At 43.5% G+C, this 27,572-nt stretch overlaps 1 protein-coding gene across 1 annotated transcript in view; it reads left to right on the top strand.

Annotated features, from left to right (window-relative positions):
• Window positions 1-25,292, top strand: part of LOC113013075 (deoxynucleoside triphosphate triphosphohydrolase SAMHD1-like) — a 96,201-nt gene extending 70,909 nt beyond the window's left edge. The window contains exons 2-15 of the mRNA XM_080295451.1: window positions 20,431-20,591; window positions 20,683-20,819; window positions 21,094-21,167; window positions 21,946-22,113; window positions 22,222-22,322; window positions 22,523-22,631; window positions 22,727-22,818; window positions 22,911-23,032; window positions 23,137-23,264; window positions 23,917-23,946; window positions 24,029-24,139; window positions 24,295-24,402; window positions 24,481-24,594; window positions 24,680-25,292. Coding sequence (XP_080151577.1) covers window positions 20,431-20,591; window positions 20,683-20,819; window positions 21,094-21,167; window positions 21,946-22,113; window positions 22,222-22,322; window positions 22,523-22,631; window positions 22,727-22,818; window positions 22,911-23,032; window positions 23,137-23,264; window positions 23,917-23,946; window positions 24,029-24,139; window positions 24,295-24,402; window positions 24,481-24,594; window positions 24,680-24,697 — 1,473 coding nt within the window. The 3' untranslated portion in view covers window positions 24,698-25,292. The remainder of the gene's footprint in view (window positions 1-20,430; window positions 20,592-20,682; window positions 20,820-21,093; window positions 21,168-21,945; window positions 22,114-22,221; window positions 22,323-22,522; window positions 22,632-22,726; window positions 22,819-22,910; window positions 23,033-23,136; window positions 23,265-23,916; window positions 23,947-24,028; window positions 24,140-24,294; window positions 24,403-24,480; window positions 24,595-24,679) is intronic.
• The last annotated feature ends 2,280 nt before the right edge of the window (window positions 25,293-27,572 follow it).

The following is a 27,572-nucleotide window of genomic DNA, read 5'->3' as shown; positions in this document are numbered from 1 at the left end:
CAGCTGTGCAGGACCTGGGACCAAAAGGCTACCTACTGATTTTAAAATATGCAATAAATATTCATTAAATAATTAAACTTGTCTGTGCAAATGTTCTTCGTGTGCAAATCTATGCTCAAGGTGCAATGCTAACTAAAGTGCTGGATAATGTGCTTTTAATAAGGTGCAAATGGTGCTCTTAGCATGCTATAAAAGTTATAATGTACATGATCATAATAAAGAAGTCCTCTTCCTTGCAACCCCATAAAAGATTTACAATACTTTTGTTTGACCAGCTGTTGCCTGATAAGACTAAATGCAAAACCTCACCTTTCTCTGTCTCTCTGTAATTCAGCACAATAAAATTTTCAGTTTCAGTTCTCAAGTTCTTACATGATGTAGCTGCCCTGTTCTGTTTACTGCTTCTGACTGACACCTGGGATACAGATGACAGAAGCCATTTTAGCTTGCTAGTTAACACGTGGTCATGTCAAAATATCCCCAACTTGCTTTGGCTCTAATGGAAGCGGACATATCTCTCTCCCTCTCCCTCAACGTATCTTTCCTGCTTGGCTTCTCATATCCTTGTCTAGTCTCGTGTAACTTTAACCTTCAGAGAGTCTCTCAGTCTTGTTCTCTAAAACCTAAACAATATGGATTCGATCAACTGGTTCCTCAACGTAATTGACACCCTTTTCTCAACTAGGCTTTCTCAACAAGCCTGGGTTCAGAAGAGCCCGATTGTCCCGGAGGGACATTTCCTGCCGGACACAAGATGGATGGGTGGCAGAAGTGGCGCGTCGTTTGCCTAGTGGGGCTGTCGATTGAGGACATAGAAGATTTATACCTATTCGGACCATGATAACAGGGTTCTTGCTGATCGGAGCTGGCTCAGCTCTGGGTTGTTGAAGATTGAAGAAAGTGGTTACAGCTGTTCAAAACCCCACAAGGCTAGCCGCTATGATCAGGCAATGGGAAGAGCTGTGAGTTCTCAGACTGTTCTTATTGAACGCAACATGGAAAAGATCTTGGAGAAGCTCACGGCTCTTCAACGGGAAATTGACAGACCCGATGACTAGTGGAAGACATTTAGACCGGCTGTAAAATTAGAAACAGCCCGTTTGCACTAAACAAAAACATCCATCCATCCATCTTCATCCGCTTTATCCGGAGCCGGGGCAGCAGCCTAAGCAAAGAGGCCCAGACCTCCCTCTCCCCAGCCACCTCCTCCAGCTTATCCGGGGGAACACCAAGGCGTTCCCAGGCCAGCCGAGAGATATAATCTCTCCAGCGTGTCCTGGGTCTGCCCCGGGGCCTCTTCCCGGTGGGACATGCCTGGAACACTTCACCCAGGAGGCGCCCAGGGGGCATCCTTGTCAGATGCCCGAACCACCTCAGCTGGCTCCTTTCGATGTGGAGCAGTAGCTGCTCTACTCTGAGCCCCTCCCGGATGGCCGAACTTCTCACCCTATCTCTAAGGGAGAGGCCAGCCACCCTTCGGAGGAAGCTCATTTCTGCCGCTTGTATCCGCGATCTCGTTCTTTCGGTCACTACCCACAGCTCGTGGCCATAGGTGAGGGTAGGGACGTAGATCGACCGGTAAATTGAGAGCTTCGCTTTTACACTCAGCTCCCTCTTCACCACGACGGACCGGTGCAGCGTCCGCATTACTGCAGCCGCAGCCCCAATCCGTCTGTCGATCTCCGGCTCCCTTCTCCCATCACTCGCGAACAAGACCCCGAGATACTTAAACTCCTCCACTTGGGGCAGGAACTCATCCCCGACCCGGAGTGGGCACTCCACCCTTTTCCGGCTGAGAACCATGGCCTCAGATTTGGAGGTGCTGATCCTCATTCCCGCTGCTTCACACTCGGCTGCGAACCGTTCCAGTGCGAGCTGGAGGCCCTCACCCGATGGAGCCAACAGAACCACATCATCTGCAAAAATCAGAGATGAGATTCTGAGGCCACCAAAGCGAAAGCCCTCCGCCACTTGGCTGCGCCTAGAAATCCTGTCCATAAAAATTATGAACAGAACCGGAGACAAAGGGCAGCCCTGGCGGAGCCCATCACCCACCGGGAACGAGTCCGACTTATTGTCGGCAATGCGAACCAAGCTCTTGCAACGGTTGTATAGGGATCGAATGGCCCGTAGCAATGGGCCAGACACCCCATACTCCCGCAACACCTCCCACAGGACACCCCGAGGGACACGGTCGAATGCCTTCTCCAAGTCCACAAAACACATGTAGACTGGTTGGGCAAACTCCCATGCACCCTCAAGTATCCTGGAGAGGATAAAGAGCTGGTCCAGTGTTCCGCGACCAGGACGAAAACCGCATTGTTCCTCCTGTATAAACAAAAACATAATTTCTCTTATGTGGATACCCACCATCAAGGCTGGCTGACTGAGAGCAACAACTAAATCTTCTCCTTGATAATGAGACTGTTATGGCTCTCTTTGCCCATATCTTTCCAAGGCCACCTGTGTCAGCTTTCGCCTAACTGGGTGGAAGGACACTCTCTTAAGCTGATCACAGGACACACATACACACGCATGTACACTGTTATGACCTAGGTCATTGTTGCCGTGTGGTGCTGTTACTAGCCACACCAGGCAATGTTTGTGTTATGTAAGTTTCCAGGTGGAGGCTGACCATTGGTGGAAGATGGAATAAGGCCGGCTACAAATTGGGACCTGACTGGGCCGGCAGCCCCCTCCTACTTCCTTCGTGCCGTGGGACTGAGTTTTCTGAAATGAGAAGAGCTAGGCTGCAGTGAAAATAGGGTAGAGAGACTTCTATCTGGACATGGTAGCTGTAGGGGTGGGAAGACGTTTCTTTTAGAACCTTTTTCTCGTGTTTTGGGTAGGGAGACAGGTAAGAGACTTGTATTTTCTTTTGGGGTTGTCTCACTACAGGTAAGTCAGTTCGGATTCATTTCTAGTGTGTTTGTTTGTTGTTTTGGCCATGCCCACCCCGACGTTCTCTACCTGTCGAGTTAATAAAACGACTAGTCATTGTAAAGCTGTAGCTGTGTGATTTACTTCTTTGCGGTCTTTTTCTTGTTTTCCTTGTCTTGCACTCCAGCCCCCTAGGCCGGTGTCTGACATAATTGGGGGCTCGTCCTTGCCCATTTGTGTTTTGTGGTGTTTGTGTAAGTGCATAAGTGTTTGTTGCTTTGTGTGCCTATTTCTTGGTGGCTAGTTTGTGTTGTTGGCCACAATGGAGTTTGATTTGGATAAGTTTGCTGAGAAGCCTATCTTGCAGCAGTTGAATAAGTGTAGGAAGGTGATTTCCTGCTTATTGACAGCCTTTTTGATGTGCAAACACCGTTGGTGGTGAAGAAGGACGAATTCCGGCAGCTTGTCGCCGAGGCCTTGGGTGAGAGGAGCCTATTGGCAGATGTGGCGGTTGCAATAGGTGCAGGCAAAGCTGTTGTGGAGCCACTAGCTCCTTTACCTGCTCTTTCCACTGCTCCTCCTGTAACCACTTCTTCTGTAGCTCCTCCTATTCCTGCGGTGGGGACGTCAGCTGAGGAACTCCAGCTGATGCTCCGCATTAAGGAAGTGGAGCTGAGTAATTGCAAGTTGGAGGTGGAAACGATGCACCTTAGGGTGAGAGCGCTAGAGCTAGAATGCCAGCCTTGTAGTCCCACCCCTTCACCACTCACACCTGGTCTCCCCCAGGCTCCCCATCAAGATTTTGATGTGGGTAAGCACATTAAATTGGTGCCACCCTTTAGTGAGACTGAGGTGAATTCGTTTTTTGCTGCTTTTGAGCGTGTTGCTAATGCTTTGAAATGGCCAGAGGAAGTTTGGGCCTTGCTGCTGCAATGTAGGCTTGTAGGTAGGGCTCAGAAGGTGTGTGCTAGCCTCTCAGCGACTGAAAGCTTGGATTATGATGTTGTTAAAGCTACTGTGTTGCGTGCTTTTGAGTTGGTGCCTGAAGCGTACCGTCAGAAATTTTGGCAGTGTGAGAGAGGGGAAAACCAGACTTATGTGGAGTTCACGCGTGAGAAAGGTCTGCTTTTTGATAAGTGGTGTCAGACTAGCACAAAGTCAAGGAGTTTGCACAGTTGGGAATTGTTGCTTTTGGAGGATTTTAAGGGGTGCCTGCCAGAGTGGGTTGTTGTCTATTTAAACGAACAGAAAGTTGAGTCCCTTGCAAATGCAGCAGTCTTGGTGGATGAGTTTGCCTTGACTCACAAAAGTGGTTTTTCATCTCCGACGTGTCGGAGCCCTAGAGTTTCGCCTGGGGGGGGGGGCCACGATCACCTCCGGTTTCACAGCGCAGCCCTGCAATGGCGGAAGGGGACTACAGATGTTTGTACTGTCATTAACTCGGTCACCTCATTGCTTTTTGTCCAGAGCTAAGGAACAAGGAGGTATTGTAGAGTAAAAACACATCTGGAGTGGGGCCAGTGCAGTGTTGTTCTACTGTGGACCACCCTGGGCCAGTGCCAGATGGGGTGTTACCAGTGGAGATAGATGAAATGTTCAAACCTTTTGTCTCTGTAGGTTCTTTTTCACTGTCTGGTGATGCAGCGGAACGGGTTCCAAACCGCATAATAAGGGATCCGAGCGCAAAGCATTCTGTAGCACAGCGTGGAATTGTGCCTTACTCTAAGCAGTCGTATTGTGGCTCCGATTTGTTGGTGTGGGGAATTAAGATGAGTATTTTGCACATGCCCCTTCATAGTGTTACCTTGACCTCCCCCTTTGTATCTGGCACGGTGCGGGTGGGGGTGCAAGATCAGCTGCCAATTGAAGGCATTGGCTGGGGGAAAGGTGTTTCCCGCCACTCCTGAAGTCACTGAATGCCCTACTCTGGATGTTTTGTGTCATACCTCTTCTGGAGCCTGCGACTCCACAGTTTTCCTGGCATGTGTGGTTACATGTGCTCAAGCTCGTCTCCTTGGTGACGTGGTGGACATATCTGAGACGTTCTTGGATGGCTCTGAATCACATACTAGTCCTTCCCTGGAGGTAAACGGTGAAAAATCTAGGGTTTTTAGTGTGGCATCAGATGACTTGTGTTTGGCGGTGAAGAGGGAGCAGCTCATTGAGGCTCAACAGTCTGATGATACTTTGTCTATCTGCTGATCTGCTGCCCTGCAGCAGGTGGCTGTAACCAGTTCTGTGTCCTACCAATTTGACCACGGGGTTCTGTTGCGCAAGTGGACTCCGGTGTCTGGGTTAGAGGGTGATGTGGTCAGTCAGGTTGTTGTGCCGATGGAGTACCGACCCCAGATTTTGAGTCTTGCCCATGAGCATCATCTGTTGGGCCACTTAGTGATTAGAAAAAACATGACAGAGTGCTCTGCTATTTTTTTTTTTTTTTTTTTTGGCCAGGGCTTAAATCTGATGTGGCTCATTATTGTCGGTCCTGTCATGTCTGTCAGGTGACTGGCAAGCCCTACCAGGTCATCCCTCCTGCACCATTACATCCCACCCCTGTAATAGGTGAACCCTTCGAACATGTCATAGTAGACTGTGTAGGGCCCTTGCCGAAGACCAGGGCAGGTTTCCAGTATGTACTTACCATAATGTGTGCGGCCACATGATTTCCAGAGGCCATTCCCCTGCGATCACTCAGGGCGAAGGCCATTGTGAAAGCATTAGTTTTTTTCTATATTTGGGTTACCAAAACACATTCAAACCGACCAGGGGTTCAATTTCCTGTCTAGGGTTTTTGCTCAAGTTATGTCGGAACTGTCTGTTAAGTACCGGGTGTCTAGTGCTTATCACCCAGAAACTCAGGGGGCATTGGAGCGATTCCACCAGACTCTAAAGGCCATGTTGCGGATGTACTGTGTTGAGACTGATTCAGAATGGGATGTGGGCCTGCCGTTGTTGCTGTTTGCAATTCGAGAAGCCACACAAGAGTCCCTGGGTTTTAGCCCGGCGGAGTTGGTTTTTGGACACACTGTGCGTGGACCCCTGCGTCTGCTCCAGGAGAGGTGGCTTGCAGACCAGCCCAGACCCACGCACAATGTACTTGATTATGTGAGTTCGTTTAGGGAGAGGTTGCACGCTGCGTGTGAGCTGGCACGTAGCTCGCTTTCTAATGCCCAGAGTAAAATGAAGGTGAGGTATGATAGGAAAACCCTCAAGCGTACCTTTCTGCCTGGTGAGCATGTTTTGGTTTTCCTACCCATCATGGATTCTTGTCTTCAGGCTCGCTTCAGTGGTCCTTATGAGGTTGAGCGCCAAATCAGTGACATAGATTATCTGATTAAAACCCCAGGTGGGAGGGAAAAGTCCCGGGTCTGTCACATCAACATGTTGAAGAAATATGTGGTCCATGAAAGGAGTCATAGCAACATGGGCTCCCCTGTTGTGACGGTGGGATCACCCACTTACCAACCTGAGGTGGATGGGTTGCATGAGCACCAGGGACCAAGCTCTGGGGCACGCTTGGAAAATTCTAAAATCCTGGAGGATCTTGAGGCTCATTTGTTTTACTTGTTTTATCTTCCTCCTCAAGCTGATGAATACGGTGCTATTGGGTGTCCATGGCTGTGAAGTTTACTTAGACGATATTGTAGTTTATTCACCAACATGGCCAGAGCACATGGACACGCTGCGGGAAGTTTTTGCCCGGTTTAAGGATGCCTGCCTGACAGTGAACCTTGCCAAGTGCGAGTCCGGCAATGCTGTGGTTACCTATCTGGGGGAACAGGTGGGACAGGGGCAGGTACTCCCTCTAACGGACAAGGTCCAGGCCATTTTGGATTTCCCAGTACCAACAACACAGCGTCAGCTTCGCTGGTTTCTGGGTATGTGTGGATACTACCGTGGGTTCTGCAAAAATTTTGCCATAATGGTTATTCCTTTAACTGCCTTGTCAAGTCCGCCATGCCTCTTTTTGTGGAACTCAGACTGTCAGAAAGCGTTTGACTCAGCCAAAGCCCTGTTGTGCAGTGCCCCATTGTTAGGTGCCCCTGATTTTACTCGCACTTTCAAATTAGCAGTGGATGCCAGTGCTTATGGTGCAGATGCTGTACTTTTGCAGGAGTATCATCGGGGAATTGATTACCCAGTGTGCTACTTCTCAAAAAAGTTCAATAAGCATCAGATAAATTATAGCACAATTGAGAAGGAGACTCTAGCATTACTCTTGGCCCTCCAACATTTCCAGAATTACAAGCCTTGGTGGGGTCGTTCTCATATTGTTTGCCTACCTCCGAGCGTACACCTTGGATCATTCAGTGGAAAACGTCTGGTTTATTCTCCTGATGGTGTATTTTATGGTTATTCCTTCTAGAAACCTGATTGCTAGCCTAGCTAGATGACAGAAACCAGGTGTAGGTAATACTAGTTAACATGTTTTATTAACATTAGTTGTCACTATTTTCCACAGTAGAAAGGCTGCAGAAGATTGTCACCTTAAATCAGACAACAATTGTATAGTTACTCTACTACCTATTGTTTTTTTTTCATACTATGGGTGATGAAAAATCTCCTGAATCTGTTGGAATAAACAAAATCAGAATATAGTTTTCATACATACTTGAATTATATGCACTAACAGGGCCAAATTGAGTTGCTGAACAGTCTGATTTTGAAAACCGTATCACAAAAAATTGGCGCTTTCAAGAGTACGTTTGCTAATCTTAACGCCATGTGATTCAGCTAATAACACAAGGATTTCATCATTTGTGAAGCCACGCTGAAAATACTCAGCAAGTTGTGCATTCATGACTGGCTGTAATACTGGTAGCTTAGCTGTAGCATTTGTAGCTGAGGGCTTCAGCTTCCAGGTAACAAGGAAATGGCGTCAGTCACGTAGATTACTGATCGGCAGTAACTCTTAATTTCGTGTTACTTTTCTTAAAATTTTGAGTTAATAAATCAAAATTTCGAGTTAATAAGTTGAAATTTCAAGAAAGATAGGATACCTTTTTTTTAGTGGCGGAAATGGGCTTCCATAGCTCCCGCTTCCTCCGTAGAAGTAAATACAGTATTTGTCTGTGATGTGAGCCTTCAAGTGACCCTTTGCTTTCAGCCGTGAGTTGTATCAAAGTACTGTTTAAAGTGTTGTCACAGGGATCCAGTTTTTCTAAGTTTTATCTCAGCTGCTTTTAAAATTCGATTTGGTGCGTCTCATCACCGGAAAGGTTATCCTGTTAACCTAGCCCTGAAGATGCACATTTCCTCATCAATCTCATCATCTCCTCAGCTTCTTTACTCCTCTAGTCTTTGTGTCTTGCATACAAAAATATTGATTAACAGCTCCATTTTTTACTTGAAATTTCGCAAAATTAATACATCTAATATTTGACAGCCTCCAGTTCACTGACTGCATATTGGCCTTTTCCTCGGTGAATGAGAGGTTAACTACCCTATAGCTTGGTGTTGGTTTTCTAATAGGAGAATTTAACGCATAGCTGGGAGGAATGCCCTGCCACAATTTACCTAACAAAAAATTTAAAAGCTGGTTTCCAAAGCAGATTTGTCCAAATTTCAGGCCAGTGACAAGTTAGTGAGAAATAAGAGCTTTAGTAAAAGCTTCAGCAAAGATCTTTCTCATCCTGAAGAACACTAGCATACTGTTGGTGTTTTTACCCTTTTTGCTTCACATTGTATCAAATTACTTGCTAAATTAGAAAATTACACTTTTATTAAAGCATTCTTTGTTTAAGGTACAGAATTACAAAGCAGGCAAATTAGCATGATGTCACAATCACAGAATTTCTGTGGGTGATCTGCTGTTGGTAGTAAACGGGAAGAGACACGTATGTCTGATCAGATTTAGAAGGCTAGAGAGGAAGAGTGGTTTGTCTCACTGGGCTACAGTACAAATATGGTTCATTGTAGAAGGTTCAATGTGACTGATGGAGTTACTGTGTACTCACTTGTGAGTGAGTTAGTGTTAGAATTTCTGCATTTGATTTTGTTACTTTCTTAATTTTTCTTATTTTGTCTTTTGTTAAATTTTAGATTTGATACATTGTCAACCATTGTTTTAAAAAAAATTAAAAAAAATTGTTCATATTTTTAAAAAGCAGAGTACCAAAAAGATGAATTTTCTTGTCATGAACAAATCATCTTCGTTTTTTGTTTTTTGGTTTTTTTTTTTCAACTTTATTATGAAACAAAATCAACTTTAAACAATCGGCATGCATAACATGCTAACATTCTATTTTTTAAGTATTGTTTTAATTTCTGAGACATACTTAAATACTGAGTATGTAAAAGGAAATGTTATGTAGCTGACTCGACATTGAAGATGCACATTTTCTGATCATCTTTACTTCTCTGGCCTGCTCCTGTTTCTGAATGTAGAATCATTAATTGATAGTGACAATTTGAAGAAATTTTTAAACTAAAATTCTACTAATAATTTAACTGTAATTGAACACTGGCTCCAATTTTTATTAAAAACTGACAGCTGCATTTATTGATTTGATGAAAACTACAAAGACAATGGACACTATAAAATGTAAATAAAATGTGGAATAATTTGCAAACCCATATTTTATTCACAATGGAAAATTTGTCAAATAGGTAGCTTTTAATTTGATTGTAGTATCATGTCTCAAAAAACTGTGTGTGTATATGTGTGTGTACTATATGGGCCATGTTTACTACTGTGTAGTCTCTTGTCTAACAGCAGACCCATTTTCCTTTAAGCTTTGGAAACTAAGGAGACAGGTTTCAAGGCTTTTTCTTGACACTGATTGTGATGCTGTACACTAAAACCTGCTGCTTTGCCACTGCTCATCAAAATCATGCACAGAAAAAAATGGCAAACAAACTGTAAAATAATTTAAACTATACATGTGAACAAACCCTCCCTATTAATGCCAGAATATGACCAGAGTGACTGGCAAAGGAAAACCTTGACTATTTACCTCAATTAAAAATAATCTTAAACTGGATTGGAGCTTTTGTACAAAATCAAATGGCTGGTAACAAACAGATGCAAGGCCATTGATGCTTAAACCCTTTTCCAAAAAAGAAGATGTATGTTGTATCACAAGAGGAAAGTATAGAGTTCTTAAAGTTGAGTTATTTACATTTTCTGCCTTAACGTTTTTTAATCATTGTGCTTTAAATCAGGAAAGCTGACTTCATTTTTCCTGACTTAAAATTCTTGCTTATGCTAAAGCAAACAATAGGAAATTTTTGATGAAAAGTGCCTTTAAGTCAACAGAGTCTGAATCAACAAGGCAGCCCTGAGAGTGATCCCACAGCTGAGGATTATTTTGGGATTGGTTTTCCACTACCTGTAGAGTGGAACATTATTCTCCGGAGAGAATAATCTGTTGGACTTTGCACCAGGAGTGTATGTCATACGTAATGACAGGAGGTGCAAGCTGCTCCACATAAAGAGGCTAAGAGCCAGCCTGACATTTTAGATACACCACCATTGTTGTATAGGCTGTCCTCACCAAGCTAAAATTGCCAACAGTGTTCGCAGTGCAACATTTTTGGTACTAAATAATGGTTTTCAAGTCATTTTTTGCTGAACCTTTTGTTCAACAAAATATTGTTTTATATGTACCTATTAGGTCTGTTGAGATATGATAAAGGCAACTGGATTTGTAACCCAGCCAATGGGCACTGATGCATTCTTGATATATTTATCCCAGAAAAATGAAGACCTTTTACTACTTTTCCAAACCTACTTTGAGTCCTGAGACTTGGGTGTTTGATGGGTATTTTTTGGTCATAAGCTTTCCACTTTCCTTTCTAATAATCACAGTTATTTCTAGTAACATAATTAGGAATACTTTATTGAAAATAAATAATGTTCCTACGCACAGGTTTCACAGCAGTGATGTGAAAATGTGAAGGTGTGTAATCGGGAGGAGAGAAAGTGCCACATCCATAAACAGAGAGACAGAAAAACAGGATGGGAGCAAAGGGTGGAGAAGAATCATAAAACACTAAACAAATATATCTGTATATAGAGAGAGGAACTTGCAGTACATAGCAATCAGAACTTCATGTTGCTGACAGAGACATCCTTCTTGTGCAGACTGAAGTTCAATCGTCATGGCCAAGGTAATTAAAACAGACTTTAAAATATTACATTTTAGAGTTTTAAATGGCAGTTTTAGTGTCTGAAAATTGTTGGTCTTATACCTTATACCTGATTAGAAGTGCTCAGTGTAAGCATCATTATTATCTGTGTCCTTCAATAAACAGTGATGATGTTTTTATTTTATTTTATTTTTTTAAATCCATAGTCAATCTTAAATAAGATCCCTAAAAAGTTATTACTAGTCCTTACTAAAAACAGGTCCTATGTCAGCACATCTATGCATACACTGAATTTTGTTCTGTGTTGAAGAAAGATTTGAATTTTTATTGATTTTTAATGCACAACAGTCCAAAGGTCTCGTAGCTTCCATCAGATTAGTGTCAGTTTCTTTTTGTGTTTAGAGGAAGGCCAATAACACTGAGGTTTATATACTCAAATGTATCCCTGGAGTTGAATTTGCTTTCCAAGCACATGTTTAAATACCTTCCAGTAAAAATGAGCCTGCACTGCACTTGCTCCATTTTTGAACCAAAATGTTTTTTGAAATATTCGTAACTTCATCCTAAAATTTTAACTACTTTGTACCTGAACTGTACCTGAACTACCTGAACAAACATCATCAAGATGTTTGTCTACATGCTTGCAAAAAGTGAGGGGTATAAAAAGTCTTCTTTTTTTCACTGAATATCCTTTTTTATATTGGGCTATATTTGGTTAGGGCAAACTAATCTAGTGATTACTATTCTGTCCTTGCAATGAGATCTCATTTTCAAAGCTCATTGTTTCTGCTTCAAAGCAGAAGTGAGCTCATAATTAATAAATCAGTTAAAATGTCCTTACCTCACCTACAAAAGAAGTGCACACTCAAACTTATCACTGGATTCATGAAGCATGTGCAGTGACCAGTTTTGCTCACAATAACTGCATAAGAGGAGACAAATACTCCAGTCTCAAGAAACAGAGGAGCATCATGTCATGATGCCATCACCTCAGTGCTACTGTTTTTTTAAATTTTATTTCAATAAAGGTAATACATACTATTAGTGATATTGTAAAAGTGAGTGAGATTTTTTGTTTTTTTATTTCTTGATTGGCTGCATCAGTCTTGTGTTGTGGCTGCCTGTGGAGTTCTGAAAGTGAAATTCCTAGAAATATATGTGTAATGATGTCACAGCAAAAATGACAGAGCAGGTGGGGTCATATCTACCAACTATCTTCACCAGACATTAGTGTAAACTAGCTACTGATCAAGAGGCACAGTATCGGTTTGGAACTGAAAGGCATTGACAGTGAAGGTATTTTAGTGGTTGACTTTATCAGAGATGTATTTGTAGGAGCTTCCATTAAAGAACACAAAACAATTTCAGGATTACATGGTAGAATAGTTTGGAATACTGCAGCTCTTGCCTCTGGATAGGTCTACCTGATACCCCAATGTTAGTTTTCTTCCTATATCATCATAATAATAACATTGGCCCAGGATCGTGATTTTCACAGGATAACCGATGCCCTCTAGAGGACTACATATATCCCACAACATGCTAGAATGGCAATTTATAACATCTAGCCCACAAAATACAGTTTTTGTTTTAGTTGTGAGTGTGATGCTATTCCTTCAATAGTTTGTTTGAAGTCCTAAGTAGGTGAAATAAAATACGTACTTCCCCTAATTCTCCTAAGCATTGTACTAATACCATTTCATACCATAAAATAGTCACACAGTGGGCCCATCTATTCAGAACCATTTATTGCAAAGTTGATTTAACAGTATTGCCAGAATGTTCAAGGTTCCTTTATTACATGTTGCCACCATTTGGAGGTACGAGGACTGCGAACAGGAAATAGTAACTTCCAAACCTCTTTATAGTAGGGAGGAATTGGGCTCTTACTAAGCAGTAAGAAACAGAGGGCAGTTTGTCAATCTTTTGTTTAAATAGCCTTTTAGTCATTGTGAATAAACTTCTGTATTTGTGATTTTTGTGTCGAAGCCTCAGAAGTGATAAACAGAATATCGTTGTCATATTTTGGTTATGAGTATCGAGTATAAACTAATTAATTACTTGTATGGTTTGTTCTTAGGGGAGGGGCTTAAGCTTTATGAGGCTGAGTTCCTGAGGGTGGAGTTCAAGGTGGCTCTGTAAGAATAAAGGCTGATTGGCCTTTGAAATTATCTGTAGTTGATTTATAAGTCTCCTTCATTTTTTTAACAGTTTGTTTGTACAAATTTCTTTTTGGTTGTTCATACCACCAACCTGTGCCGCCTGACTATCATTATTTCTTCTTTTTTTTGTAAACAAATTGCACCTCGGGTGAAGAGAATCCCTGGTTCCACCGCATCTGTGACCCCCTTAATGTGCCCTCTGGATTTGTGCTCCACTTGAGTCTCAGTCCTAAAGAGCTCACACAGTCACAGAAATTTTTAATATTTTACTTTTATATCAAACCCACATTTATTCTTCTTCAGCGTCCCCAAATTTATCTGCTCATGATGCTTTCAGAAAAAAAACATGCATAAAACCTGCACTTTCACATTACCCACAGTATTATTATTATTTAAGACATTGTTGCCTCACTGGGAGGGTGTGCTTGTTTTTAAGGCACTAATTTGTGCTACTTGATAGTAATAATTATTGAGATAAACTGAGCAGCTACATCTTGGTATAGAAATCAGTGCACTGTTAGTAGAACAGTAAAGAACTTTCCACTCCCATGTTTACATATTTTCAAATGTGTCATCAGGCTAAATGCCCCCCAAAATACTGGCACTGTTCCTCTTTAGTAAAATCCAACAGAAGTGACTGCCCCTTGTGCAAAGCACTAGTAAATGTAGACCTAAATATCACATCACAGCTTTGACCAATTTTTTTTGTCTCTATGGGCTTTCTTGCATCACATATTGTTTGGTAGCATCTTGCAGTAAAATGGCTGATCATAAGATGTTAAATGTGTTGTTAAACACAGAAAAAAGGTAAGTTGTAGATTATGGTTTTTAGGAAATATTGTAGCATTCACAAGAACCAGACGGTTGGGTCTCAGTTTGTCCGTTTATTCGGCACCTAAGCAAGCGGGTTGCTAACTCAGGGGAGAGCGCCCTCGTACTACACCTCTCTTCAGCCTGGCACACACACACACACAGAACAACCAGGTCCCCCCTCCCCTTCCTGTACACCACCCTCCCTACTTCCTGCAGCACAACCAAACATGAATCTTAAAGGAACAACAACAGTGTGCAGAGATAACCAAGATGTACAATAACACTTAACCATCGTTACACTGCCCCCCCCCAGCAATAAGTTCCTCGTCCCCGAGGGAACGACACAGTCTCTGAGGCGGGGTGGTAGCCTACGTTCCCTCCTTGACCTCCTGAGCCCCTGAGCTGGACGCGGAGCTTCGGGGCTTTGGGGTGAAGAATCCGAGGGAGGGGAACGCAGCCCCGGTCGGGGGCCCCTCTGAGCAGGGTCATGGACGCTCTGTACACGTCCCTCTGGAAAGGAGGGGAGGGACTGTCCTCTGTAGGGGGCCATCCGGTCTCTGTGCAGCGCTACTATCCTCCCCCTAGGAGGCAACTGCACCCTGTAAACAACCTCCCCCACTCGCTCTAGGACGCTGCAAGGCCCCACCCAGCTGCTATCCAGTTTAGGACACCGTCCCTTCTTCCTCTTTGGGCTGTAGACCCACACCAGCTCCCCAGCACGGAAGTGCCTCCCCTTAGTGGTGATGTTGTAATTCCTCTTTTGGCGCAGGCCTGCCTTCGCCAGCTGCTCTCGGGCGTAGGAATGTGCAGAATCCAGCCGGTCCTGCAGCTTCCTTGCGTAGTCCCGTCCCGGTGGTGCCTCTGGCGCGTCCGGGGGCTTCCCAAAAGCCAACTCTGCAGGAGTTCTCAGCTCTCTCCCTAGCATGAGCAGAGCAGGCGTACATTGGGTGGAGTCCTGCACTGCCGACCTGTAGGCCATGAGGGTAAGGGGAAGATGATAATCCCAGTCCCGTTGGTGTTCTGAGGTAAGGATGGCTAGCTGCTGGGCCAGCGTCCTGTTAACCCTTTAAGACCTACCATAGAACCAAGTCCGCCAGAGCTTATATTATATTTTTACCTGCTGTGGAGCCATTTTTGGGAGCATTTCAAGTTGCTATACATCAATACAACCATTATAGCCCAGATTTTAATAATATGTATGCATTAAGTGCATAGTAATTACATAAATTGCAAAAAAGGTCAATAAACTACAAAAAAATTGAAAATCGTTTTTGCTTTTTTAACATATATTTGTAGTTAGAGAAATTTAAGAGGCTTATCCCTCAAAACTGTAAATACAAAAAAGTTGCACAAAATAGTTTCCCACCACAGGAAATTTATTTTGAGTGTCTTCATAGTTTTATTTTTGAAATACACCAATTTTTATACACTGCAGGAAAAACGAAAATAAATATTATACTGCAAATTTGCAAAAAAGCAGCATATGCATCAAAATAAACTATTTCCAGCAGTGCAATATGAGTCCTAAGCATCCCAGAAACGACACAGAAAGTCATAAAGTCAAAGATAACTTTTAAAAAGACCAGTATATGCACTGAGGCCCTGATCATAAAAAAGACTAAATTTCCGCGAAAATGACGTCACTTCCGGTTTAGGGCAGGTAATGGCGGAAATGCAAAAGTTCGCGCTGACGTCTATTCCAACATAGGAAGTGTTATGAACAGCTGATTGGATCGGCACAGCGTGTTTCTGGAATATTATGTTTTTGTTCCTGCAAGTGCTTTTTATGCAGTTTTTGCAAAGCTTTATGTGGAAGGAAACCGTGACCTAGGACAAGCTGATGGCATCAGATGTAAGTACAACTCCTCCGGTTTCATATGCAAAAAAAATTATTGCGCTAGCTTACGTGGTTGCAGAGCTACCGGGATTTAAAAATAGTTACGCAAAACAGAGCGTGCCCGCTCCGACCGGCTGTAAAGGGTTAAACCTTTCCACCAGCCCATCGCTTTGGGGGTGAAGTGGGGTGGTGCGGGTCTTCTTAATCCCAAGGCATTCACACATGGCAGCAAATACCTTGGACTCAAAGTTACGCCCCTGGTCACTGTGGAGGGTCTCTGCTGTCCCAAAGCGGCTGAACATCCCCTCCACTAATACATCAGCGACAGTCTCAGCCTCCTGATCTGGGATGGCGTATGCTTCCGGCCACTTGGTAAAATAGTCCATGGCCACAAGAACATAGCGGTTTCCTCTGTCTGTGCGAGGAAATGGGCCCATGACGTCCACAGCTACTCGCTCCATTGGAGCTCCTGCTGGTTGCTGCTGAAGCTGAGCCCGGGACTGGTCCTGTGGCCCTTTGTGTGAGGAACATGCATCACAGCTGCGGCAAAAGTCCTCCACGTCCCTCCGCTGTTGACCCCAGTAATAGCCCTGGCGGAGGCGGCGGAGAGTCTTAGAGACCCCAAAGTGGCCGGAGCCAGTGCTCCCATGGCAGGCTTCCAGCACCGCTGACCTCAGCGACCTTGGCACCACAACCTGCCACCTCTCCTCCCCCGTGGCAGGATCCTTCCAGGCACGCTCCAACACCCCCTCCTTCAGCCTGAGAGCTGCAAACTTGGCCCATAGCCCCCTGGTACAGATGGAAAACCCAGTGACCTCATCCCAAAGGGGTTGCTCCCCCTTCTCCAGCCACTGCAGGACCGGCAGCAGGTCCATGTCTTGTTCCTGCCGTGCCCTCCACTCCGCTGCATCCACCACCAGAAGAGCCCTGCAGGCGAGCTGTGCTGCTCTGTCTATTGTCGTGAGTTCCCGCTCTATTTCCTCTCGCTTCTCACAGTAACGGCAGCCAGCTGCAGCACATGGGCGGCGAGAGAGGGCGTCTGCGTTAGAATGGTGCGTCCCTGCTCTGTGCTCCACAGTGAAATTGAAGGCTTGGAGCTCCTCCAGCCAGCGAGCCACCTGTCCCTCTGGCTCCCTGAAAGACATCAGCCACTGAAGGGCAGCATGATCAGTTCTGATAACAAATGCTGTGCCGCACAGGTAGTACTTAAAGTGTCTCACCCCCGCCACCACAGCCAACAGCTCTCGTCGTGTGACACAGTAGCGCCGCTCACTCCTGTTCAGGACCCGGCTGAAGTACGCCACCACCTTCTCCCCTTCCGGCCCAACCTGCGACAACACCGCTCCCAGCCCCACATTACTTGCGTCAGTGTCCAGGACAAAAGGCAGGGCGGGGTCAGGGGGGGCAAGGACTGGGGACTCTGTCAGCGATCTGCGGAGGGTATCGAACGCCTGCTGACAGTCCCGGGTCCAGGTGAAGTCACGGTCCTTCTGCAGCAGGTGGAAGAGTGGTGCGGCTATGGAGGAAAAGCCCTTCACAAACCTCCTGTAATAAGACGCCAGTCCTAGGAAGCTTTTGAGCTGTTTCTGGTCTGCTGGTGTGGGCCACTCGGTAATGGTGTGAATTTTTTCCTCCAAAGTGCTGATGCCCTCACGACCCAGCTTGTGGCCCAGAAACTCCACCTCCCTCCTCATGAAGTGGCACTTGTCGGGATGCAGCTTCAGGCCTGCAGCCGCCACCCTCTCCAACACTTGTCTCAGGGCATCCAGGGCATCATCAAAGGAGCTCCCGTGCACTAGAAGATCATCCAGGTAAACCAGACACCGTTGCCGTGGGACGCCAGCCAGCACACTGTCCATAAGCCTCTCGAAGGTCGCAGGAGCGTTGCAAAGACCAAAGCTCAGGACTTTGAACTGCCATAGTCCCCTGTTAGTGCAGAAGGCTGTCTTCGGTCTGGATTCCGGGGACAGTGGCACCTGCCAGTAGCCACTCCGCAGGTCCAGGGTGGAGAACCAGGAGGACCCGGCTACTAAGTCGAGAGACTCATCAATCCTGGGAAGGGGGTAAGAGTCCTTCTTCGTCACTTTGTTGAGTGGTCTGTAGTCCACACAGAAACGCATCCTAGGACTTTTTTTCTTAGGCACCATCACCACCGCGGAGGCCCACGGGCTATCAGATGGCTCTATGATGCCCGCCTTCATCATTTCACACAACTCTCTGTCTGCAGCCTCCTGATGAGCCAGGGGCAGGCGGCGGGGGCGCACTTTAATAGGCTGGGCATCCCCGGTCTCAATGACGTGCTCTACCAAGTGTGTCAAGCCAACATCACTTTCTTTCAGGGCAAAAATGTCACTAAACTCTTTTAGTACCTGCCATAGACTCTCTTGCTGCTGTGGAGTCAGCCCCTCACAGTTCTTTGACCAGATACTCCTCACTGCTGAGAGCCTCTCCTCCGCTCGCTGTTCTGCTGGCGGGTCTGCAGGGGTCTCTGCGGTGGAGGTGGACGCCGCGGCAGATGCTGTGCAGACCGGCACCTTCTTCCCATCAGGGAGTGCGAGGAAGCCTTTGCCTAAGTCCAGTACACCACCAATGGCTCGTAAAAAATCCAGCCCAAGGATGCAGGCGTCCTGCACGTCAACCACCCAGGCAGCATAAGACACACCGAGGTCCCCCACCTTGAACTGGAACACTCCCCTCCCTCTCATTGGGGCGAGATCACCGGTCACAGTCTTAAGTTGCACATTAGTCGGTTGCACAGCAGCTCCGGGTGGGACAACATCGGGTCGGACCAGCGTTGCATTGGACCCCGTGTCCAGCAGGGCCGTACAGGACACCCCCGCAATCGTCACTGGAACATGGCAAAAGCCGCCAACCTGGGTCCAGCCCACAGCGATGGCCGCACCGGGTGGAGGTGGCGGTGGAGTGGGGATGTCGTTCTCCCAGGCCCGTGTACTCCCGCCTACACGGGCCCGTGGGCGTTTCCCTGAACCGCTGCAAGCTTGGGGCACTGCCTGATGAGGTGTCCGACTTGTCCACATCCCCAGCAGCTCTGCGGTCGGCGGTGTGGGCCAGCCCGAGGGGAAGGCGACTGCAGCGAAGCCGCCTGCACCAAACTGCACAGGCCCGCTGGCGTCTCCGTCTTTTCCACAGGTGCTGACACAGCCCTCACCACGTGTGCGTCATCAGCGCCCCCAGAGGATCCTGCAAGCATCTCCCTCTCCAACGCTAGCTCCAGGGCTGCACTGAGTGTGGCCGGCCGAGCAAGCTGAGTTTGCATACGGAGCTCTTTAGGGCTCAGGGCCTGCAGGAACTGGTCCCGAGCTAACTCCGCCTGCACTGATGGTGGCATGCTGTCATACGCCCTCCGGCAAAGGCACTCGACTTCATGGGCCAAAATGCGGAGGGGCTCACCCGGCAATCTGCGTCTGTTGTGGAACTCCGACCTCAGCAGCACTGGTTGGTTATACTGCCCGAAGCGCCTCTGAAGTGCTCCGACCAGAGCATTATAATCTCCCCTCTGCTCCTCGGTCAGCAGCAGCAGGCATGCAGCTGCATCCTCACACAGGCACAAAGCCAACTGGAGAGCTTTATGTTCCTCAGACCAGCCAGCTGCAACAGCTAACAGCTCGAACTGTGCGATAAACACTTCCCATGGCGTCTTGCCGCTGAACTTAGGCGTTTTTATATGCGCTGCAGCTTGCTGGGCGCCGCCATGTTTGTTTACATCACGTGACGGCGCGCCAAGCGAGGTCGACTCCTTCCCGCCGGAATCGCGGCCGCTGTGCGAACAGTTCCCGAGCCTAGTCAAACCTGGAGAAAATCCAGCCTCGGCAGACAGCCGCAGCGCCGTTTCCCTCACTCCATGGGCGGGCGAGCGCGGACGAACCTCCCTCTCCTCCGTCTCCTTCTTAATCCTGCCCGGCAACATCCTCGTCTCGTAACGGCAAGCGTCGCCAGCAACAGGGTGTCGGGCGTTCTGGGGTTCTTTTTTCTTTCTTCACTTCTGACACCAATGTAGCATTCACAAGAACCAGACGGTTGGGTCTCAGTTTGTCCGTTTATTCGGCACCTAAGCAAGCGGGTTGCTAACTCAGGGGAGAGCGCCCTCGTACTACACCTCTCTTCAGCCTGGCACACACACACACACACAGAACAACCAGGTCCCCCCTCCCCTTCCTGTACACCACCCTCCCTACTTCCTGCAGCACAACCAAACATGAATCTTAAAGGAACAACAACAGTGTGCAGAGATAACCAAGATGTACAATAACACTTAACCATCGTTACAATATTTTTTGTTGTTCATGTTTAATTCCTTAACATTATTTGTTTAATTCTATGACTGTTTTCCCTCTTGCATTGGAAAATAAATGGGTGTGTGGGTGCAGTCCTGAGCAGCACACAGCATTACATGCTTTACTGTTACCTTTTGGTTTTTCAACAGCTGTTATTAATCCATCCACATGTACCTTTTTAATGGTTATGGTATATTGAGCCTGTTGGCAGTCTATGACAAATAAGAAGTGAAATATAGTAACAAATCAAATTAAGGGAGAATAAATAAATTTAAAAAAAAGACTCAGCGCTACTACTCATCTTTAGATAGACACAGTTTATCAAAAAATGTTCTTTCTTTTTTTCACTCAGGTGTTTAATGATCCCATCCATGGCCACATCGAGTTACCTCCACTTCTTGTCAAGATCATAGACACACCCCAGTTTCAGAGACTACGAAAAATCAAGCAACTTGGGGGCGGTTATTATGTTTTTCCAGGAGCGTCACACAACCGCTTTGAGCACTCAGTTGGGTATGTCAACATGTTTGGAGTTACACATTTTTTGATAAATTGTTTGTTTTTTCAGTTTGTTTCATGGTGAACTGTGTGTTTTGTGATACAGAGTGGGGCATTTGGCAGGAGAGCTTGTAAAAGCTTTGAGGGCAAAACAGTTGGAGGAGCCGTCACTGAACTCAGAATCCCTCATCAATGACCGAGATGTCCTTTGTGTGCAGATTGCAGGTCTTTGCCATGACCTGGGTAAATCATACACAGTTTTTCCGTATTACCTGCATTATATTGAAGATGTAAGGTGGCTCTGTCATGTAGTCCATACACCCCTCCTTCAAACAAGTTGTTCTGTTTGAAAGTTGGAGGAGACTGTTTTTTCCTGGAAATTTACAAAAGTATTAATAACCAAATATAATCAAATAGATTTTTATTTTATTTTTTCTAGTGCCTGACAGGAATTTATCACAAATCACCCAATCTGAAGTTCACACACATTCACCTTTTTTCCCCCCTTCAATTCAAGGTCACGGGCCCTTTTCTCATGTCTTTGATGGAATGTTCAACCCTCAAGCAGACCCAAATGGTGAAAAATGGGAGGTAAGAAAGAAAAATATTAGTTTCAGTTTGTGTGAAATGGGTCGTAGCAGTCATTCCAAAAACTGAAACATATATAAAAATACAGAAAAAAATGGAAATGGACCAGCAATTATTTTTGCTGTTTTTCTGGTCTCACTGACCACTTGAAGCACTACAAAACTTTATTTCCACACACTTTGAGCACTTTCTCTACTTTGAGAAGTAACTGGAGGAAATCCAAAGTCCATACAGAATAAATACAGGTTCACTGAGTTAGCTCCACTGTGACTGAAGACTGAAAACTTAAAACAAACTGTCTCTGTCCAAAGTTAGGAAAATCTGAGCCTCTGTAAAAGAAACTGAAGAATACTAATTTAGATGGATGTAAAAGCAAAAAACAAAAAACAAAATCATATTGGTGCAGGCAGGTGGTGAAAAGAAGAACAGTAAATCTCTCCTTTTGTTACTGCTGTCAATATTTTGCATCTATTATGATGGGGCTTTTATTTGTTTAAATAAAATTTAATTAATAAATTTGCCAAGTAACATTAGCTACAGCAGTTCCACTAAATGGTAAATTAACAATGAACATGCATTTCACAGGTTAGGTCAGACCTGTTGGCTTTGTAAAAGGAATTGTGACTGTTACATTTGAAATTTGAAATGCATATAAATGTTGTTTGATTACTTATTACCTGAGAAGTTAACCTGTGTTTTTGTTTGTTTGTTTTGGGGGGGTGGAGGGGGGGTCCACTTTGAATCTGTGATCATTAAAATGCTTGCCTTTGTGTTCTTGCAGCATGAGGATGCCTCTATATTAATGTTTGATCACCTAGTGGATGACAATAAACTGACGCCAGTGATGAATGAGTACGGACTGATAACAGAAGGTGACAATGAGAATGACCTGGTGTTTATCAAGGAGATGATTAAAGGATCTGTGAAGAACGATCCACCTCTGAATGAGGTATTCATCGTTTTTTTTTTTTTGTGTGTGTGAATGTTTTGAAATCAGTCAGGATTATTCCTGGAAAAAACTGTGCCTAATGTTATTATTCTGGCTTCGTCTCCACAGCAGTTGTATAAAGGTCGAAACAATGAAAAATCCTTTCTCTATGAAATTGTGGCAAACAAACAAAATGGAATAGATGTGGACAAGTTTGACTACTTCGCAAGGTGAAGCTTGCTATCCAGTAAAACTGTCCTCTTTTAACTTGTATTGCTAAATTTCTCTGTATCAGTTCCTGTTGAACATCAACAATATTCAATAATGTTTGTTTTACTACACGATATGAAGAATCTCAGGAATACTTTGAACCTCTTTGTGGGGGGAATGGTTGTTTTTTGAAATCCACATCTTCTCACTCCTATTTCAGGGATTGCCACCACCTGGGCATCCAGAACAACTTTGACCATCGACGCTTTATCGTATTTGCCAGAGTGTGTAATGTGGACGGGCAGTTGCACATTTGTTCTAGAGACAAGGTGCTGACCTGTTTTTGTTTTTTTTAATTAATTTTGAAAAGAGCGAGCTATTTATCTCATTATCTGTGACTAAACTATGGCCATGCTTTCAACAGGAAATGGCAAATCTGTATGACATGTTCCACACAAGAAACTCTCTCCACAGAAGAGCCTACCAGCACAGAGTAAAAATGGCAGTAGAGATTATGTGAGTACCTGTAGTTTAGGTGTCAGTACTACACAACATTTAATTTGTCTACTGTCTCACCTAAAACTGACATGTTGGCCATTTTTATTCAGGATTAAAGACGCTCTCTTAAAAGCAGATCAGGATCCACACTTCCAAATTAAATGGGCAAAAGGGAAGGCGTGCCGACTCTCCAAAGCTAAAAACCACATGGAGGCATACACCAACCTGACAGGTAGAGGATTTGAAGTGTGGTGTTTAAAATTAACTACTCATTTAACTTTTAAAACATCTGAAGTTGTCTATACATGCACTTTATTTGTTCTGTTTGCTCTGTAGATGAAGTGATTGAACAAATACTCCACTATGGTGCTTGTTCTTCCACCCCTTCCTCTCTGGAAGAGGCAGCACAGATTATACAGAGGATAATGTGTCGAGATTTGTACCAGCTTGTGGGTGAAATAAAGGTCTGCAGTTAGATTTTCATGTGTTTGTATTACAAGTTCACTATTGACAGCTGAAGATGTTTTCTTATCTACAATTTCTAAACCTGACATTATGAATATGCAGTCATGGCCAAAAAGTTTTGACAATGGAACAAGTTTTTCATGTGCATGGCTGCAAAAAACGTTTAGCAACAATAAATTTTTGTTGCTAATGTTGCTTGATGAAAGGGATTTCAATACATAGTCTTTAATAGTTATTCCGTAAACCTCTCTTATTAGCCCAGTTTAATCTCCATGTTTATTCCCTGTTGTTGTTAATAAAATCAACCTAATATAAAGCCTGGTGTCAGCACGTGATATGTGACTGGCTTTTCTGACATTGCCTTTACACACATGCCCTAACAGGAGCTAGACAGGTATACACTACTACTACTTTCTGAGTATTTTTTCTATGTGTGAACTAAAACACCAAGCTGTAGATTTAAATATTTTAAAGTCTTGGAAGACCTAAGAAAGTCTTGAATTTAGGAATCTAAGAAAAGTCCAGTTTCAAACAGAAAAAAAATTGAAAATTGAGAAACACATGGAAGGAGTGTAATGTAAAGGTTCTCTTACTGTTACCAATAATGAACAAATCTCTGTCTTCTCACTCCATTTTTTCTGACTTTCTCAGCTCAAGACAAAAGACCAAGAGAAAGCAGAGGTAAGAATGAGGATTCATTATAAAACAAGATTAACAAATCAATAATAAGATAAAGGCTCATGTTCTCTCTTCCTTACTTCAGGACGTGACTAAACGTTTAAAAACAGAACTGGCTAAAGTCATTCCTAAGGTTGGAAAACAGGATGGAAAACAGGATGGAAAACAGGTTGAAAACGACAACTTTGAAGTTAAAGTGAGTTTTTAATTTAATTGCCTTCAATAAGTCTTTTCTTAATATCTTGGATTTTGTTAATAATCATTTGTTTCAAAAGATGTTGCGAACCTCCAATGAGCCATTATTTACATGTGAATATAAACACCAGCTTCTCTGTCACACTTTTCATTTAGGTTGCCAAATTTGACTATGGAAAGAACAACGAAGACCCGATCCGTAACTATACATATTTCTACAGCAAGTTTAACCCTACCATTGGATTCAAAATCAAGCCAGAAGAGGTCAGAATCACAGTGCATATATAGGGCAACTTCCTGCTGCACATTTTGTCATTTTTATGTCACTGTCCTTGTTGTCAGGTATCCAATCTTCTCCCAGAATGCTTTTCTGAGAAGCATATTAGGGTTTACTGGAAGAGACGTAATGATAAGCGTCTGGAAGATGCAAAGAAGTGCTTCGAGGCTGTGAAAAAGGTATTAATATTAGAGTCCTAATTACAAATTACAGATTTATAACTTTGCCTTTTTGGTTGTACTAATGAACTTTATATAAATACAGGAGGTGGAGGAGAATTAGAGTGACGTCAAAAAAGCAACACCAGGAGACGCCCAGTGAATCTGAAGATGTTAAACATTCAGACACTAAGTTTTAATGATACTGCAGAGATTCTGAAACAGGAATTTAAATCATAAAAGTTAAGTACTTTGTCTATTTTACAATATCTTCTTTTTGTTTTTTGTCTTTTATTTTAACTAAGTGGTTTAGTTTGGAAATTAAATATAACCAATATATTTACATAGTGAATGATTTGTAAATCTTCCACATCTCCAGTTGATATGGTTTTGTGGTTAGCAAGGCTTTTTTACTTTCTTCAATATGTATCAATGTGAAGTAAGAACCTAAAATCTAAAACAAGTCATGTATTGAATAAACTATATATCACGCAATTTTCACTATTATATTATATCATATAGCTCAGCTCTGATCAATATATGGTTAAGACAAGCATTGGGTATTCTTGTGAGTTTTGACTGTGTGAAAATTTATTCTTTATTATGTAATGGGTCTCTAAATGAAAACCTACCAAAGGTTAATTGAAACTTTTAGCTGTTTTACTGTTTAGATGTGTTTGTTGATTTCTGGTCTATTCAAAATAAAAGCTCCTTTTCTCTTTCTGTTGTATCATTTTGAAGTTACACCAAAAGAAGAAATTTTGATATAATGCTATATTTATAAAAGTGTATATTGACTTCCCATACATACAACGATGGAAAAAAGGTAAACATTTTAGTTTACCTTACTTTCCTAATTTAAAGGCCATTTATTTCCCATTTTATGGGGCATTTTCTCCTATCAATAACAGATGATAAACTGGTATTAAAAAGATCATCCAAGGCTGAGCCAAAGGAGGGAGGTTGCAGGAATTAGGCTGGGGAAGAAGCACTGATGCTATCAGGCTAGAAATGCACCTATTCTTAACAGCTACATATTCAGCTAAGTGTTTTAACATCAGTCTACAATGTGGCAGGGTGTTGGAGTGGGCACCAGGTATTTATGACAACAGCTGATTAACAACAGCTGGTGACTTGAAGGTCCACACCTTACTACTGCAAACAAGCATCTACAGGCAGAACATACAGGAAGTAAAAGGTGAGGGACAGAGTGCACAGCCAGATACTAGAAAACTGAGGTAGAGCTTTAAGACATGTCCAAGCATGTGGTTTATATTTATGATTTTTGAGAAAATAACACTAAATCAAATTACTGATGGTGAATAGGAACAAGTTCAAGGTATAATGGATGACTAAAAATCCAGCAGCAGGTTTACAGTTTACATTTATGAGAGTGAATTGTAAGCACCAAAACTGACGGTAGAATTGATTCAAATGGGGTTATCATTAGTACATTAGTATCATTAGATATAGTTATAAGAAATTAGAGAAAAAAATTATAACTATGCAAATATTTATTTTACTTGTTTTATAAACCATTCAATTAATTAATCAAAGTAAATAGAATAAAATTGCTACACTTGTATTTTAAATATTTAAAGAACAGAGCAGACTACTATACAGTGTTGTTTGATCCGTGTGCTTTACCGCATAGCGTCCATGATAATGACCGTCTCTCCTTGACAGCTCCGACGTTTTTAATCGATATGAAGTTACTGTACATAACACCGCCTTTTTTACGCGTTTACGTCACCGAGTCACTTTATGTCAAGCCTATTCAAATGGCGGCCCGCGGGCCAAATGCGGCCCAGAAGCAACCTGCGAGTGGCCCTGCCTGTTGTCCTGGCAGAAACACAGAGAAAACGCAAAAAAATTATTCATTAATTAATTTAAAAAATTTTAAAAATTCCTACAGCGTAGTGTAGACTGTGAATGCAACACTCCTAGCAGCCTAGCAATATTTAACCCACAATGCACTGTGATGTAAACATATTAAACAATCATTGTAATATATGATGCGACAACAGCATGTCTTTCTCACTCCTAAAGCGCAAAATGAAACTGACAATGAAAACTGTCGGTTTAACCCTGCCTGGACTGACAAATACTTATTCATTTTACCGAGTTTAATAATCTTACAACCGGAGTCGTACTACCATGGTGAGGGTCCTGTACAGCCCAAGAGAGAGCTGCAGCATCTTCCCTTCCTGCTTCTTGGCGAAGAAAAAAAGACCTTTCACAGATTCTGAAACGGTGAAATACTGCATGCTGGCCGTGGTGGATGCGGTGAAAAGTGATGAATAAATTAAAGTAAGTGTGACATCTGCTATTAAAAACGTACCCCTGTAGGACAGTTCAAATATTCGTAGAGTTGAAGTTCTGGCGTCAGACGAGTTTGAAATGCTGTTAGATGACCTGAAGAAAACTGATGTCTATAGCAGGAGGTCACAGACAGAACTGATAATGCACAGTTGTGCGTATATGTCCGTTTTTTGGATGGGAAATTGCTTACTACCGTTAGAGGGACACACAGCTGGCGAAATAATGTTTGAGAAGATTTCAGCTCTTTTTGAGGAAAATGGTTTGGATATGAAGCGTGTCTGTATACTTGTGACGGATGGGGCTCCATCCATGGCAGGAAAAGTGAGTGGTCAGCGAAATATTTATTTTAATTTGAAAGGGAATTATCAAAATGTTTTTTTTGTTATTATTATTATTATTTCAAATGTGCAAAAAATAGTTTAGTTATGGCCCCCTTTTTTTAAATGGACCTTTTGGTGTGCATTTGTGAGAGGTCACCAGATTTACAGGGGAAAAGGAATAAAAAAATTACTTGGTTTTCAATACAGTTGTGTGGGTTTGAAATTGATCATGATCTGCTGCTTACTGGCTTCAAAAAAAAATATCTGGCCCAGATAAATTCCTCGGTTTGAAAATCTGCCCCAAATAACTTCGTAGTTGAATAGCCATGCTTTATGTAATTCGAGGCTTCATTCGCT

This window comes from Astatotilapia calliptera, chromosome 20 (genome assembly GCF_964374335.1).
Source record: "Astatotilapia calliptera chromosome 20, fAstCal68.1, whole genome shotgun sequence".
In the NCBI taxonomy this organism is placed as follows: Eukaryota; Metazoa; Chordata; class Actinopteri; order Cichliformes; family Cichlidae; genus Astatotilapia; species Astatotilapia calliptera.
The sequence above is the reverse complement of the archived record's forward strand: the minus strand, read 5'-3'. Positions and strand labels throughout refer to the sequence as shown.